Raw genomic sequence first — 14153 nt, 5'->3', positions numbered from 1 at the left:
AAGACCGAGTCAGCAGTTCTAGGAAGAGGATAGGGCGTTAAGGTCATTAGTTAAGCCTCGGGGTACATATAAATGAACTTACCCTTGACAGTGAAGTCTCTGGAAATGCTGACGGGGTCATATAAAGACAAAGGCCTAGCCGGGCTTTCAAAGATTACGCTGAAGTAAGGGTTTTTGTGTCATCAATCAAGTGATGTGTAGGAATCCATTTGAAGTCAGAGATCTGAGCCCCGGACGAGTATATAGGGGCAGTTTTGAAACAGCAGAGGAGTTCGGGGCAGAAGTTGGGAGGAGGACGGAGTTCGGAGTTGGAAGGAGTCTCGAACCCCGTGCGGGCTTCTGCCTGCACGGAGGTGAAACTTTAACTTTTTGCAGAATCTCCGGACTTTGAGAGTCAGAGTTTTTAAGAATACTTAGAAGATTTTTTGAAGTCAAGTCAGGAGAGAAAGCTTACTCTGTCCAGTCCTGCGCTGGGTGAATCATTAACTTTTTCCTCCGTAGGCTACATGGACAGCCCGTCTGCTGGCTGAGTCAGTGCTTTTAAATATCCTTTGTCTGTAAACTGCTCTGAAGGGGTTTTAATACTTAGGTGATTTTTTCTTATATTTTTCAGTTAACGATTTTTTCTCTGTATTTTGGACCAAGAGACTACACTTTGATTTCAATGCAAATAAATAAATAACGAATTAGTTTCTTCGACCAAGTCCTTTTCTTCATATTTTCTTGAGAAGCCAGCCGAGGAGAGGGGTTACGCCTCAGCAGATCCCCTTCAGCCCCTGAGGTAAGTTGTGTTTGATCCAGCTCGGTACATTACTGATGGCATTCTTTACATGCTCCAAACCACACTTGATACTTATTCAAATTATTTTCGCTCTAGTTTAAGAGAAGTCACCCGGGAGAGACCGGCTTGCGTTTGAAAGAGCTTTATATCTGTTTGGGCTCTCAAGCAGGATCTTATCAATTACGAAAGGATTAAGAAAAATCTAAACAAAAGAAATAAAAGAGACAAGTAAATACTGGACTCTTATAAAACCAAATAATAGTCCTAGCGACAGACTACACTGTCTATGTGAGTTGCTGCGGATCGATTCAGATAAGACAGCAAGCCAGCCTTCGACCGGGCTGGTGGTCAAATAATTAAAGAATATTCGGTACAATATTATAACCCGGTAAAAAGATCAATCTTAGAGTGAAGCAGTGCACGAGGCAAATCAGGGAAAATTCTGAAACCCTTTTCTTTTCCCAATATCTCCCGCACGGTCAGATGTGAAAATCATATAGGGAACGGAGTAAAACCAATCCCCTCCTTCTCGCCACCTCTCACGGCAATAGGGGTTCATACAGGGAGGGACCAGATCCACCGGGCACGAGTCACGTGGAGTCTGGGTCCCTCTGGTGCATCGCAAGGGTTGATGCACCGCCAGCTGGCCCTCCTGTCATCTGTGCATCAATGATTGACACGGAGATCAGTCGGCTCACTCTTTTATGCGTTTCACATAAAAGGCCTCCTATTTGCTTATTACTAATTATTTCCAGATGAATTGAAAAGATTTACATAAGGAATCTAGTTTTAATAACCCAAATAGAAATAATAAAAATTAAAAAAAGAATTAATTAATTAATTTTTCAATTTTTATTATCGAATTAAAAATCGTGAGGGGACACCCCCCAGAAATCACGTAACACAGTAATTGGTTTGTGTGGTGGAAATTAATTTATTTGAAGAAAACAGGAAGTGGACAACTTTTGTGATTTGTGGTTTGAAGCTTAAATCTGAATCAAATACGTTTCTGGCAGTGGACTTTATGTTAGAATTAAAATAATTAAAATCCAGCTCTACCCCTGTCGGCTGCTAGAAGGAGATCATTGGAAACTTGAGGAGAGCAGTTTCTGTGCTGCTGTGTGAAGCTCTAAAACCTGCCGGAAACTTCTCGAAGATGTTGTGACTCACTCTGGGTTAAAACCGCATTTCAAAACCGTTTTTTATGAAACGGAAGTTTCGAAATTGCAACAGCGATTTCTTTCAAAGACGTTGGACCACAGCAGAACTGATGGAACAGTTCCTGTTGCGAATGAGCTATTATTCATTTCAAGAAATACTGGGACCAACTGTATTAATCACCTCTTAAAGAAATGTAGTTGCTTGAAAGTCAAGACTGTACGTGGTTGATTTCACACGGGATATGATTTCAACTAAAAATGACAGCGAAACCGGTTTCAAAATTGCTAAAATAACCAGGAATATCCCTACTGACATGTAAAACACGGTATGGGAGGGGGGATTTGTTTCCTGATGTCCTTGACTCTATTTGTTAAAAAGTTCTGTAGACCTGTAGGGGAAGCTCTCATGGGAACCAATGTGTTTGAGGTTGTGAGGAAGAGGGGAATCCGTCTGCTGGGTGTTTGTGTGACATGGTGGCGTATGCTGCAGGTTAGCCGATAGCATGACCTCTTGTGGGGACGGCTCCCGTCTCTTTTAAAACAAAGATGCACAATCCCAGAACAGGTTGAAATCATCCAATAAAACACATGCTGTGAGTCCTGCTGGCGGATAGGAGCCCGGTATGGAGGCTGAGGAGTCTACTAAAACGGTCAGCTCCACGACCAAGAGTGGGGATATGCCCTGATATTAAAACAGACTTTCCACAGTCCTTCAAAATGTCAAACAGGAGGTTAAAGTTGTTTTCGGTGCGTTCAGACTCCCGGTGTCTTGTGACATTTGTCCCCACATGAACTACAATTCTCTTAATGGAGGTTGGGAGTGAAGGCAGTAGATTAAAGAGTTTCTCCAGGATGACGGGGACAATGGCTCCAGTGGAAACAATGGGAGTGGGAGCGTTAGTGGATGTTCCTGGTTCCTGGAAGCAGCTGCAGCTGTTTTCTGCCTCTGTCGCCATGATTCGTCACACATTCACAAACATAGTGCTGGAGATCTTCGAGGCACATCTCGTATCCATTGTGGGGAGTGTGATTCTATAAGTGAGCACTACATCACAGCCACGTAGGGAGAAATTTAAGAAAATATATTTATGGATTTGGTCTCTGTCGAACAAAATGCGAATATAGACGGTCGCGCTACGCAAAATGCTACTTACTGGTGTTTTTATGGAGGTCGTTTTGTGTTTTATCCATTAAGTCACACCTTGTCAGTGTCCAGGGAAACGTTTTGGTTTAGGGTGATCTGAAACTACTGGTTACCGTGGGCGTATCTTCGAACACTTCAAAACATATTTATCAATGCTTTTCTATCACTGTCAATGAACACATTCTCATTCACAATGACGAGAAGCATCAGTGAAAAACACCACAGATGAAGCAGCTTCTCACAAAATACAACCTGAATGCAGCAGGATTATAGTGATCATGGAGTCATGTTTCAGGTGCTGCATGACTTTGTCACGGGGAACTGACATTTTACTCAATATCAATATCAATATCACTGGCCAACATCAATGTGTCCTTTAAGCCTTTAACAGCTTAATAATCTATCATAGGCCGAGCTTGTTTTTTTTTTTTATTGTTATTGAGAATGAGACTTTGTTCATTGACAGTTTGCAGTATTTATTGTTCATTTTATTCCGTATTCTGTTTTTTAAAAATTATTATTTGTACATGTTCGAAGTTAATAAATACATATGAAATGAAACAAAAGGATTGTCACTGTCTATTCATATTCATCAACATGAATCCCATCAGTTATGACTGTATGAGTGTAATTGTTAAATTGTGTGTTAATCCTTCACACACCACGAGTGAAGCAGCCTCTGACAAAAAAAGCTATTTATATAGCCTGCATGCAAACAGAGGAACAGACATGGTGTCATGTTTTATTGGTCCTTCATTGTAGTTTTCGCCATGGCAGTCCCACCTGTCTTTTCCTAACTCCTCATGCATTCTCCTTCACACCTTTCCTTGACCCTGTGACGTTTTCCATAGAGGTCAAGGAAAAGTGGTCATGGAACAGACGTGAGGAGGTAATCTTTGGACTTTTCGACCGCAGCCATGTTGTGGGGCCATGCTATAAAGATGTACCACCTGATCATTGATGGTCTCTTCCCTGGCTGACACAGCTGCTGTTTAGGGTTGCTTGCTCCACACATTTCCACACATGCTGACATTACTGTTTAATGACTCGCCATGGTTTTGTGTAGTTAACGTTATTCTGTAAATAAATGTGGGTTTTTTATTACTTTTCACTCATGTGGTCGCTCATTATTGTCACAGCCTTTGAGCCTGGGTGTAACACAATAAGCTATCGTTACCTTGACACCTGGAAATAAACACACATACTAGTGAAGAGCTCCCCTGGCCAAATCAGTGCTCTAAGGAGCATTTTGATCGGGCCCATGGCTGCAGCAGCTGGCTGCAAATTCCATATTTTTGGAAGAATAATACAATTAAGGCAAATATATATACATGATTAGAATGGAGAGTGATATGGCAAAAAGTGGAAAAATGCAATGTTGAGGTCAATGACCACTCAAGTTCACCAGAGTTCAACACAAATTGTCTCCATGTCTGAAATAAAACATTTGGCTATGATCAAACATTCATGCTTTAGTCTTTGACTGAACAATTGGGTGAGATTGTTGCTCTGATTTTTTATTACAATATTAGCTATGCCTCAATGGCCTCTTATGATGGACTATTTGTTTTGTTGTTATATCTTACTATCTCCCACAAGTTGTTGTTTCTTGTTCTTAGCAAAATAATCCAAATCCATGTTCTCCCGGACATTGTTGTGCCAGGGGTTGGACCTCACATCGTGACCACGTGGGAAAACGACGCTCCACACAAGGAAGAAACATAAGCACACAATTACAACCGCCAAGGAAAAGATGAGAGATGTTTTGTGTTTTGAAAAAATAAACACTTGACATGGCTTCCAGAATCATTGTAAAATCTTTATTTTGTCTTACACTTAGGTTACACAGTAGCCTATCATGATTGCAGATATTCTTCCACAGTGCTGCCACTTCTCTTAGAGCTCACAAAGTCATGCTTTAGCGTGTCATTGATTTTTAAGAAACTCAGATATAATATAAATTGTTATGATACGTTTGAGAAATTATCTATATGTGTTTATAATTGGGTGAAGTTAAGGTCTTTATAATGTGCTGTGTAACCCAGGACTCGATTTTTCTTTTAAAAACTGATGTGGCAATGACAGACCTTCAAATAAGGGGTGAGTCCCCCCTAGTGTCTTTCAGACGTACATACATGTACAGTAGGCCTACACTGCTGTAAACACACTGACGAGACATCCGTAAACACAGTCGTCCCACGTGAAACAGAGTGCAGCGTACCATTTCCACCAAGGGCGACACAATGTAGAATGTCGTATCAAGTTGCGCTCTCCAAGCCGGACGTGTGCCTTTAGTTAAACGTATGCCAATTTAAAACTTGCAGTTTTCATCAAAACACTTGAATCTTGAATCGTAAACCTTCTGTTCGCATGTGCTTGGCCGCTGATGGACCCTGTGTAAGAAGTGGTTTCGCCCATTTGTCCTCAGAGCCAGCTGGGGTAACCAAAGAACACAGAGAGACGAGCATTACACAACGACGACGGATCTTCACTTTAGAGTATCTCTCTCCTTTTCCGGATACTTGAATGAGGTAAAGGGAGCTCATTTTACTCAAATTTAAATTGTGACTCACTCGGCTGGTTTTGTTAGTAACTTTACGTTAATCTTTGGCTTTGAGTTTGGCTTCGTGGTGAAGCGGAAACGTGGTCATGTTCACTAAAAACCAAGACTGTCGTGTAAACACGCTATAATGTAGCATGAACAGAAGTGACGAGTTTATCGGTTATCTGCATATATCTTCAACGCATCTCGTCTTACTGCACTTTTTGTTTGTCTTCTCACGTGGTGCATGGGAATATGATACAGTGTATTGAATGTGCACGAAGTTCTTGTTATGGTCTGCTGCTCAGATGACGTGTACCCACTTCTTACGCGTGTGTGGATATTTCTTTTTTCTTTTGGTCCACTCGCAAAGCAACACAACCAAGGATTTTCCATGTGGGGGTGAGCGACAGGGAGCTGCAGCCAATAACGAGAGACCCCGTGCAGTTAGCCCCGCCTCCCTGATCCAGTGCTTTGTTTACATTACACTGCAGGATCCCAGAGGACTGTCTTTGTTTCTGCACAGGTTACTGTAACAATATATTTGGATTCCATATTGCGTTCATCCAAAACACCTGGGCAACTTATATGGATTATGACAGATCGTACAGTCTCCAATGAACTGACTATTTCAACTGTTTATTCAAATTTTTCCTTTAAACTCGCATGTCAGGTTTTGTCTTTATGTTATTGCATACTGCATTTTACGTTACCCAGCATTGAGACTGCTTTTAAGAGGATTTCTTATAATGAAGCAGCAGATGACAGAGTAGATCTAATCCTTACTGCATTGCTCCCATTGCTCTAGATAATCTCTAGAAAAATTGGCCTGCTGCGTTGCTGTGACCTAGCTGTCAAGTCGAGCAGATGATGTAATGAATGAGCTGTGGACACAGCAGGGGGTACGTGGATGTCACACACCCACCTTCACCCCATGAGCTATCTTTAAACCAAATGAGCAGCGAGGGAGTGTGCATTCATTTTTGGCAGCAGATAACTGAGGCCGGGGACAGGAAGGAACACCCAAAGGGGTCACCCCGCCAGCGCAGATAATATTAGAAAGGCGGAGGAGTTTGGATTTAGCTCATATTTTTTACCTGTCTTTCTTATGTTAATGTCTTTATAGTTGTTTGTTTGAAAGACAGACAAAACAGGGACTGGTGTAACAGGATCGTTTTGGCGATTTGAGAAGCCCTTTGTTATCCCATGTTGCCTTGGAGATCCAAGGCAACATGGGAGCAACATGTGACGACAGAGGGCTTCTCAATAAGCTTTTGTTCAAACCTAGTTGAGGACATGGGTTCTTCTGTTTGTGTCCTGACTTTGGATAACACACACTGAAAATGTTTCTCCAAAGAATGACTTAATGCACCATCAGTTGAGTTTAATATTCTTCTCAGTAAACTCTTATTGGACATTCTTAAGAATATAGCATCTGATAGTTTGTCAGTAAATCCCATGATAAAGACCAAAACCAACAATGCATTAGTCTGTCTCTCATTACTTTCTAACATACTCTCAAGCCATTTTTTTCCCCACTGAAGATGTACATTTTGAAAATGATCAGATGGTGAATATGTAGTTTCAGTCATTCCCTTAAACAGCTGGGCACTGTAGTTTAGCTGCTCAAACAGGAGTGACTAACACAGCGGACAAATACATATTTTGTTTTTAAGTGAGTGTTTACACCACTTGGACAGTGAATGTTTGATCGACTCGATTAACTCCAGTGTCTGTGGTCATGAAAAATGTCACTAAGTGCAACAGTGTGGCTCATTTATTTGTTTTAGTAGTTTTTAGATAATGTCTATGGCGCTAAAGAAATATGGCGTTGGCTACACGGGCGATACTTGTTTGTAGGATTAATTCATTGTTGGTTTTCTGTCTTTTCATGAGATTTGTTGCTAACAATAAAAATACAGAATATCACCAGACATCAACTGTCAGAAACATTTGACTGTTCCTGTCAGGAACTACAAAGAACATCCAAATAAAAGGACAAACTTGTCCCCAGTAGTAAGATCCCCTTTAACGGGTTCAGAAAGAGAACTCTTGTTTCCCTCTGCTGAAGTCACAGCCAACAAGCTACGGGTCGTAACCACCGTCTCGTGTGCAGCTATAACCCAAGATGCCGCTGAATGATGAGCGACCTGGCTCCACGTCCAGCAGTGAGGAACAAGGCAGTGACGTGGACTCGTCCTCGGAGCGCTGTGACAGCATGACGTCCACCAGCGACCTGGACTGTTCCCGGGAGAGCTTCACCAGCGACTGCTCCAGCAAACATTGCACGCCCTCCTGTGAGTTTGCCACCTCACTGTTTTTCTCAAGACAACATCTGACTTACTGTTTTCGTTTTTTTTTGTGTCCATGATTGACTACTAGCCGGCGTTCATTCATGTATTTTCAAAGCTTGTTCAATATTTGGTTCCCACAGCGAGCCCACCCAAAACCTTAAAACTGGATGAAGTCATGGAGTCCACCAGAGACCTGTCCAATCTCAGCATTGCCCACGAGATCATTGTGAACCGCAACTTCCACCTGGAACCAGACCGCCTACCTCAGGACAGGTATACTGTGAAAAACACCTGTCACACTCCGATCATGTTTGTGGATTATCAGTGAGATTAAACATTAGTTTGTCAGGTAAGGTGCATTTATACTGTATAGATACACACACTTCCTGTTAAGTTTATTTAGCTACTTCAAAGTAATCTTCGTTCCAATGACTTCAGTTAAAGACGAGAGGTGAAATGACTCAAAATACATCATGTTGATCGTTTTTTCTTCATATCTGATAAATACGATTACCTTGTTTGTTGGTGTATGGATCAATAATATTGTAGAAATTATATAGATTATATAGATATCTTAAGCACAACACAAGAGAGAGGACCGAGACAGAAAGAGATGAGGGGAAAGGTAAAGAAAGTGATGTCTTCAGTGGAAGAGTGAACACAGGGACAGGAGCAGATAAGATACTGGCAGCAAAAGTAGTGATTTCTTTTTGTATTACTCTTTAGATGACGTCAGTTGTTTCGTACTTTGTGCACTGTCCCTACCAAAGCCCGTTTCATAAATCTGCATTTTTCCTGACAGATTATATACTCTAAGCCAAACTAAATCTTCCATTTTTTTTTTTTTTTTTTTTTAGTTTATGGAAGATGGTTAGAGATAATGTCCACAAGGCCTTCTGGGACATCCTGGAGTCCGAGCTGAACGACGACCCGCCTGAGTATGGGCAAGCCATCAGATTATTGGAGGAGATCAGAGAGGTCAGCACGCACACTGTGATGTTCACAGCTTCACCAGATCTGCAGAAATCACTTAATTGCTCACATTTTCAAGGCCCTTTTTGTATCTGCTTCTCTTTATCTCCATCACCTCCTTCGTGACTGGTAGAAAATCAGTAACAAATTAAGCAACATCACTGATTAATTGAGTTGTAAATAGTGCTTAATATCGTTTAAGCGTAGTATCGTCCTATTTGGACAGGTTTTATTGTCGTTCCTTAATCCGGGCGCCAATCGGATGCGGACCCAGATCACGGAGGTGCTGAACATGGACCTGATTCGTCAGCAGGCCGACAACGACGCTGTAGACATCCAGGGGCTCGCCTCTTACATTATCAACACCATGGGCAAATTGTGTGCACCGGTTCGGGATGAGGACATCCAGAAGCTCCGCGAAAGCCCAGATAACACAGTGACACTGTTCAGGTATGTAAACACATGGATTCAAAGCCTTTAAAAAACATTTGATTTGATTTTAATGTCCGTCTGAGAGAATAATCTTTGTGAGTTAAATTATGCGGCTAATTTATAAGAAGCAGGTCAATCACGGTGGCTTTTTTTTTTTTTTTTTTTAACACCCCAGGGAGATCTTCCGTGTGCTGGACCTGATGAAGGCTGACGTAGTCAACTTTACAATCGATAACCTGAGGCCTGTGCTGCACAGGCAGGGCGTTGAATACCAGAGGACAACGTTTCAGAGCATCCTGGACAAAACACCCAGTGAGTGAACACGGACCGAGTTTTCTCTACAGCTTTTAATACCGTATGTTTTATCGTACCAAAGTCTGTATTCTTGTCAAAAATAGTAGTCAGAACAAACTCCTCAATCGGCATTACTGTGACAAACTTCTTCAGGTGCTTTGGAGAACACCACCTCGTGGATCAAGTCAGCACTCGATGAGCTGTCGACCCCCAACACCAAAGAACAGACTGATGGTCAGGGAAAAGGAAAGCGACTGGTGCCCGGGCCCTTTCAGGTCCTCAACGTTGCCTTCCTCCGCATCCTTACATGGGACTATGATAAGAGCCCACTGCCTGAGGTGAGTGTGTCTCTCTAAAGTTTGGACAGAGCCAGGCTAGCTGTTTTCCCAGAAGGCAAATAAGCAGCTTTTCCCAAAATGGGAAACTATCCCTAAATCTCTTCTTCTGCAGACCTGGATGACTGATGAGACATGTCTGCGGGAGATTCAATGGCAGCTCCAGCAGTGTGAGGCGGTGAACGAGGTGCTGCTCATTATCTACAGTACCATTGGAGGGCCTATCCAGGGTCTGCCCTCCTTGTCTGACCACCTGAAGAGGATGATTAGTGTGCTGCTGGATGGGATGCACAGCAAGTCAGTTCCTTTTTTTTTTTGTATCTATCTTAAAAGGATAGTCCGGGTGTTTTGACGTGGGGTTGTACGAGGTACTTATCCATCGTCGGTGTATTAACTAAAGTAGATGGCGGTCAGCACACCCACATTTGGGAGAAACTTGCAGGAGTACCAGCATGGCAGCAAAGCATTGAAGCCTACTGCTGTGGATGGGGGCTGCAGCTACATGTATTTTAGGCACCAAGAACAATGTCAGTGTATCCTAAATTTAGAATATTTTCCAACTGGTAACTGAACTCAACGTGAAACGTATCTGTACTGCTGTTGACGTTCTGGTGGCTTGAAGAGAGCATAGATAATAATAATAATAATACATTTTATTTATATCGTGCTTTTCATGACACTCAAAGACACTTTACATTAAAATCATCATGTATAAAAACAATACACGAAAAACAAAGTACACAATAATAGTCACACATTAAAAGCAGTTTTGAACAGGTGAGTTTTGATTTGTGATTTGAATGTGGAAAGGTCAGTGCAATCTCGGATGTTTTTGGGGAGAGAGTTCCAGAGGGAGGGGGCAGATATGGAGAAGGCTCTGTCGCCATGTCGCCCCACGCCTCCGGTGCTTGGTCCTGAGTGGAAGGGACGGGAGGTTGGCATCAGAGGAGCGGAGCCGGCGGGATGGAGTGTGGTGGTGAAGCAGGTCGGTGAGGTAGCAGGGGGCCTGATTGTGGAGGGCTTTGTGAGTGAGGAGAAGGATTTTGTATTGGATCCGTTGTGGGACGGGGAGCCAGTGGAGGTTCTGGAGAACAGGGGTGATGTGGTCACGGGAGCGGGTGTGGGTGAGCAGGCGAGCAGCAGAGTTCTGGATGTACTGGAGTTTATTTAGGATTTTGGATGATGTGCCGTAAACAATGCTGTTGCAGTCGTCAATTCTGGAGGTGATGAAGGCGTGGATCAGAGTTTCAGCAGCAGATGAGGAGAGGAGATAAATGTCAGTTCAGGGCTGACTGACTGCAAGAAGAAGCGGTGAAGATGTATTCTGTAGATAATACAAGGACTACTGATACCTCATACAACCCCACTTCAAAACACCAGAACTATCTCTTTAAATACACAGTCTTTATTGAAACATACGTCTGATCAATTATGTGAAACGGGAGCTCAAACCAAAACTCTCCTATCTGTAGGGACTTTAACCTAGAAGAGGCACTACAGAGCGTCAGTGCTCAGATCTGCTGTGAGCTCAACAAGTCTTTAACAGAGAGGAGCTACCCGGCCCTGAGCCCGGCGCTGCAGGCCACCCTCACAGGCCAGATCTGCAGCATCACTCAGAAGGACAATCCCATCCGCACTCTCGTTGGTAAGACAGAGTTTTTACGTTTTTACTCAACCATGAAGATTTGTTTGGCCTTTTCTAACCTTCCTCTTCTTCATTTTGTCTCTGTGCAGAGGATCGGGTGCAGCGGTTCTTTACAGTCCTCATCTGGGATCCTAAACCCAAGATCAAACTTGAACAGGTACCAGCTGGCTTGACTGCTATCAAGCCTGAACTAGCATTGATGGGAGCACAGTTCATCTCCCTGGTTAACTACAACAAGTCTGTCTATGGACCGTTCTACGCGGATATCATCAGGAAGCTGATGTTCAGTAGCAGTCCACCAGCAGCAAACCCTCCGCAGGACACCGCCCAGGACTCCGTCGCCTCCAATTAAAACCAAACTTTTGCTTGTGCAGTCGGAGTCTTTTTGCTGCTGGACATAGCTAACGCTAAGCGGGTACTACAATAGCTAGGCAGTGCAACTGCTCCGCTCGAGCCAGTGTACTCCAATAGTTGGAGTTACCTTCATCGTATTGCAAATGTAGTTTTTCTCACTACATTTAGCAGTGAAGGCACTGCAGTGTAGGCGCCATGCAGTAGACATTTTATGTCCCCTGCATCCTTAGCGATAAATGCTCTAAAATATGCTTTCCTGTGAATACTTACAGCTTCAAACCTAAAACACCAGTGTTCCAGCGATCCGCTTCTGAACCTAATAGAGATCCCTACATGGTAAATGTTTCTGTCAGACTCCTGTTATTGTAGAGGGGGAAAAGATCAAAAGCGTAGTATGTCCAAAGTAAAGTTTATAAAGTAAAGAGGAAGACGTGTGCATATTTAGAAAAGTGGCACATGAGATTCCTTATGTATCAGAAATTATTTATCACTGCTAAATCCTAAGGTAACTATATAGTATAACTGTTAATTATGACTGCCGTTGAACATATTAATGCAAAACACAAGTTTCCCCATGGACTCTTTTTGATTGTTCTCCCTTTAACTTCTTTATCATGCAGAGAATTTAACCTTCAGTCTTCTTTTTTTAATCCACTGATTCTATTGTACAGCTAAAATAGAAGTAGACATAAACAAACTGGGATTTTAACTAAAAAAAAGAAGAAAAAAAAGTCTGCATGAGTAGAAGATGTTGTGTGTTCTATACTTTTACTTATTTTCTGCCAGTGGAATACTTTTTCTTTTTATTTTATTGATTTATTTGCTATGTTTGTTATATGATGAGGTATTGTAGTTGTTACAGTATTGCTGTGTTGGCTATTAGAACCTGTGGGGAAATGAAAGGTGCTGAACTCAAAGTGATTCTTTGCACAAAGAAAAGTGACATGTACTTTTGAAAAGGTTTACATAAAATGTGGTAAGTTGTTGTTCTTGTTTCTTCTGTACCACAGTTAATATAATAAAACTTTAAAAAGAAAATTGATGTTCTTGAAAAACAACCATGTGTTTCAACTTCATCTTAAAAGTCTTATAATAACAATGTAGGCTGTTAATGGTCTTTTTTCATGAATTCTGATTTAATGTTTTAAAAAATACCGTAACCTCAATAGTTGTCTATTGCTGGTTCTAAGGCGATTGAATTATTAAATGTATAAAAATAAAAACTTAGGTAGATGTATATATTATTAAACTATAATACTTAACATGTCATGAATCAAACATTCTTAATTTTGGAAAACGATAATGAATGACATCCGAAAAACATCCCTGATTAGACGCTGCTGTTGCTGTTAGGAGGGAAGTTATGATCCAACAGCCTGGAAAAATACATTTAGGAGTTATCTCCTTACTGATAACATATGGGCCAAATTACTTTCATGTCACTGATATCACTAAATGCAGATACAGTGGTGGAATTTTGATTCATAGACTACTTACTAGTGTTTTGCAGGTCCAACAACAAGCTGATGTATTCACTGCATTGCACAGTTAATCGATTTATTTATTCATATGGTACAGACATCCTAGACTTCACATATTTCTAAGAAAGACAAATCACAGACTAAAATAAACATCAGGGAGATGACGAAACAGAAACACAGAGAAAATGTAGACAGCATGTTTAAATCATAAACACGACAGATAACCACATAATTGGTTATAATAATGCATGGAAGACAAACCTTTGTTCTTATCATAAAAAATGACATGTTTCAGAGACTGCATTAAAATGTAAAATCTTACGAAAAATAAAGTAAGCGGAGGGATTAGTTCATCTATTTATGGCTACATATAATTGCATTATCAGTGCATCATTGTACTGCGGAATAAACAACATGCTCTCATCTCTTGCTGTCACCGGGCAGTAATGTTGCCTTCACATGTAGTCCCAAAACCTTGCAATAAAGGAGTTACAAACACATATGGACACTTTTTGGATTACCAAACAATGTGAAATGAAAAGCATTGAGAGTGTGTCACAAATATAGATATAAATATAATACTGTCGGCAAAGACTTTTGGTGAAACTAGTTACAACTGAGTAAAAGGCTAAAATAATGCGTACACCCGCTTATTTACGAGCAGACGAAGAGTCCGTGAAAGCAGCATCAGTTTGCATAGTTACAACTCCGTGAAACGT

The 14153-nt window shown here is 41.5% G+C and overlaps 1 protein-coding gene across 3 annotated transcripts; it reads left to right on the top strand.

The window, feature by feature from the left end:
• The first annotated feature begins 302 nt into the window (after positions 1–302).
• Positions 303–12972, top strand: tcp11l2 (t-complex 11, testis-specific-like 2). Of its 3 annotated transcripts, none has more exons than XM_079294447.1 (11): positions 303–781; positions 5514–5616; positions 7744–7924; positions 8062–8194; positions 8779–8899; positions 9120–9343; positions 9501–9637; positions 9773–9957; positions 10070–10251; positions 11427–11599; positions 11689–12972. In XM_079294447.1, exons 3-11 carry the CDS (start codon positions 7756–7758, stop codon positions 11949–11951), a joined length of 1587 nt encoding a protein of 528 aa, XP_079150573.1. In that variant the 5' UTR covers positions 303–781; positions 5514–5616; positions 7744–7755; the 3' UTR covers positions 11952–12972. The 3 variants fall into 3 exon arrangements, with proteins under 3 accessions (XP_079150573.1, XP_079150574.1, XP_079150572.1); XM_079294448.1 differs by having other exon boundaries at positions 7705–7924; XM_079294446.1 differs by having other exon boundaries at positions 7699–7924.
• Positions 12973–14153: the final 1181 nt, after the last annotated feature.

The sequence above is a fragment of the Melanostigma gelatinosum genome (assembly GCF_949748355.1).
Source record: "Melanostigma gelatinosum genome assembly, chromosome: 22".
NCBI lineage: Eukaryota > Metazoa > Chordata > Actinopteri > Perciformes > Zoarcidae > Melanostigma > Melanostigma gelatinosum.
This window is presented reverse-complemented; position numbering and strand designations above follow the sequence as displayed.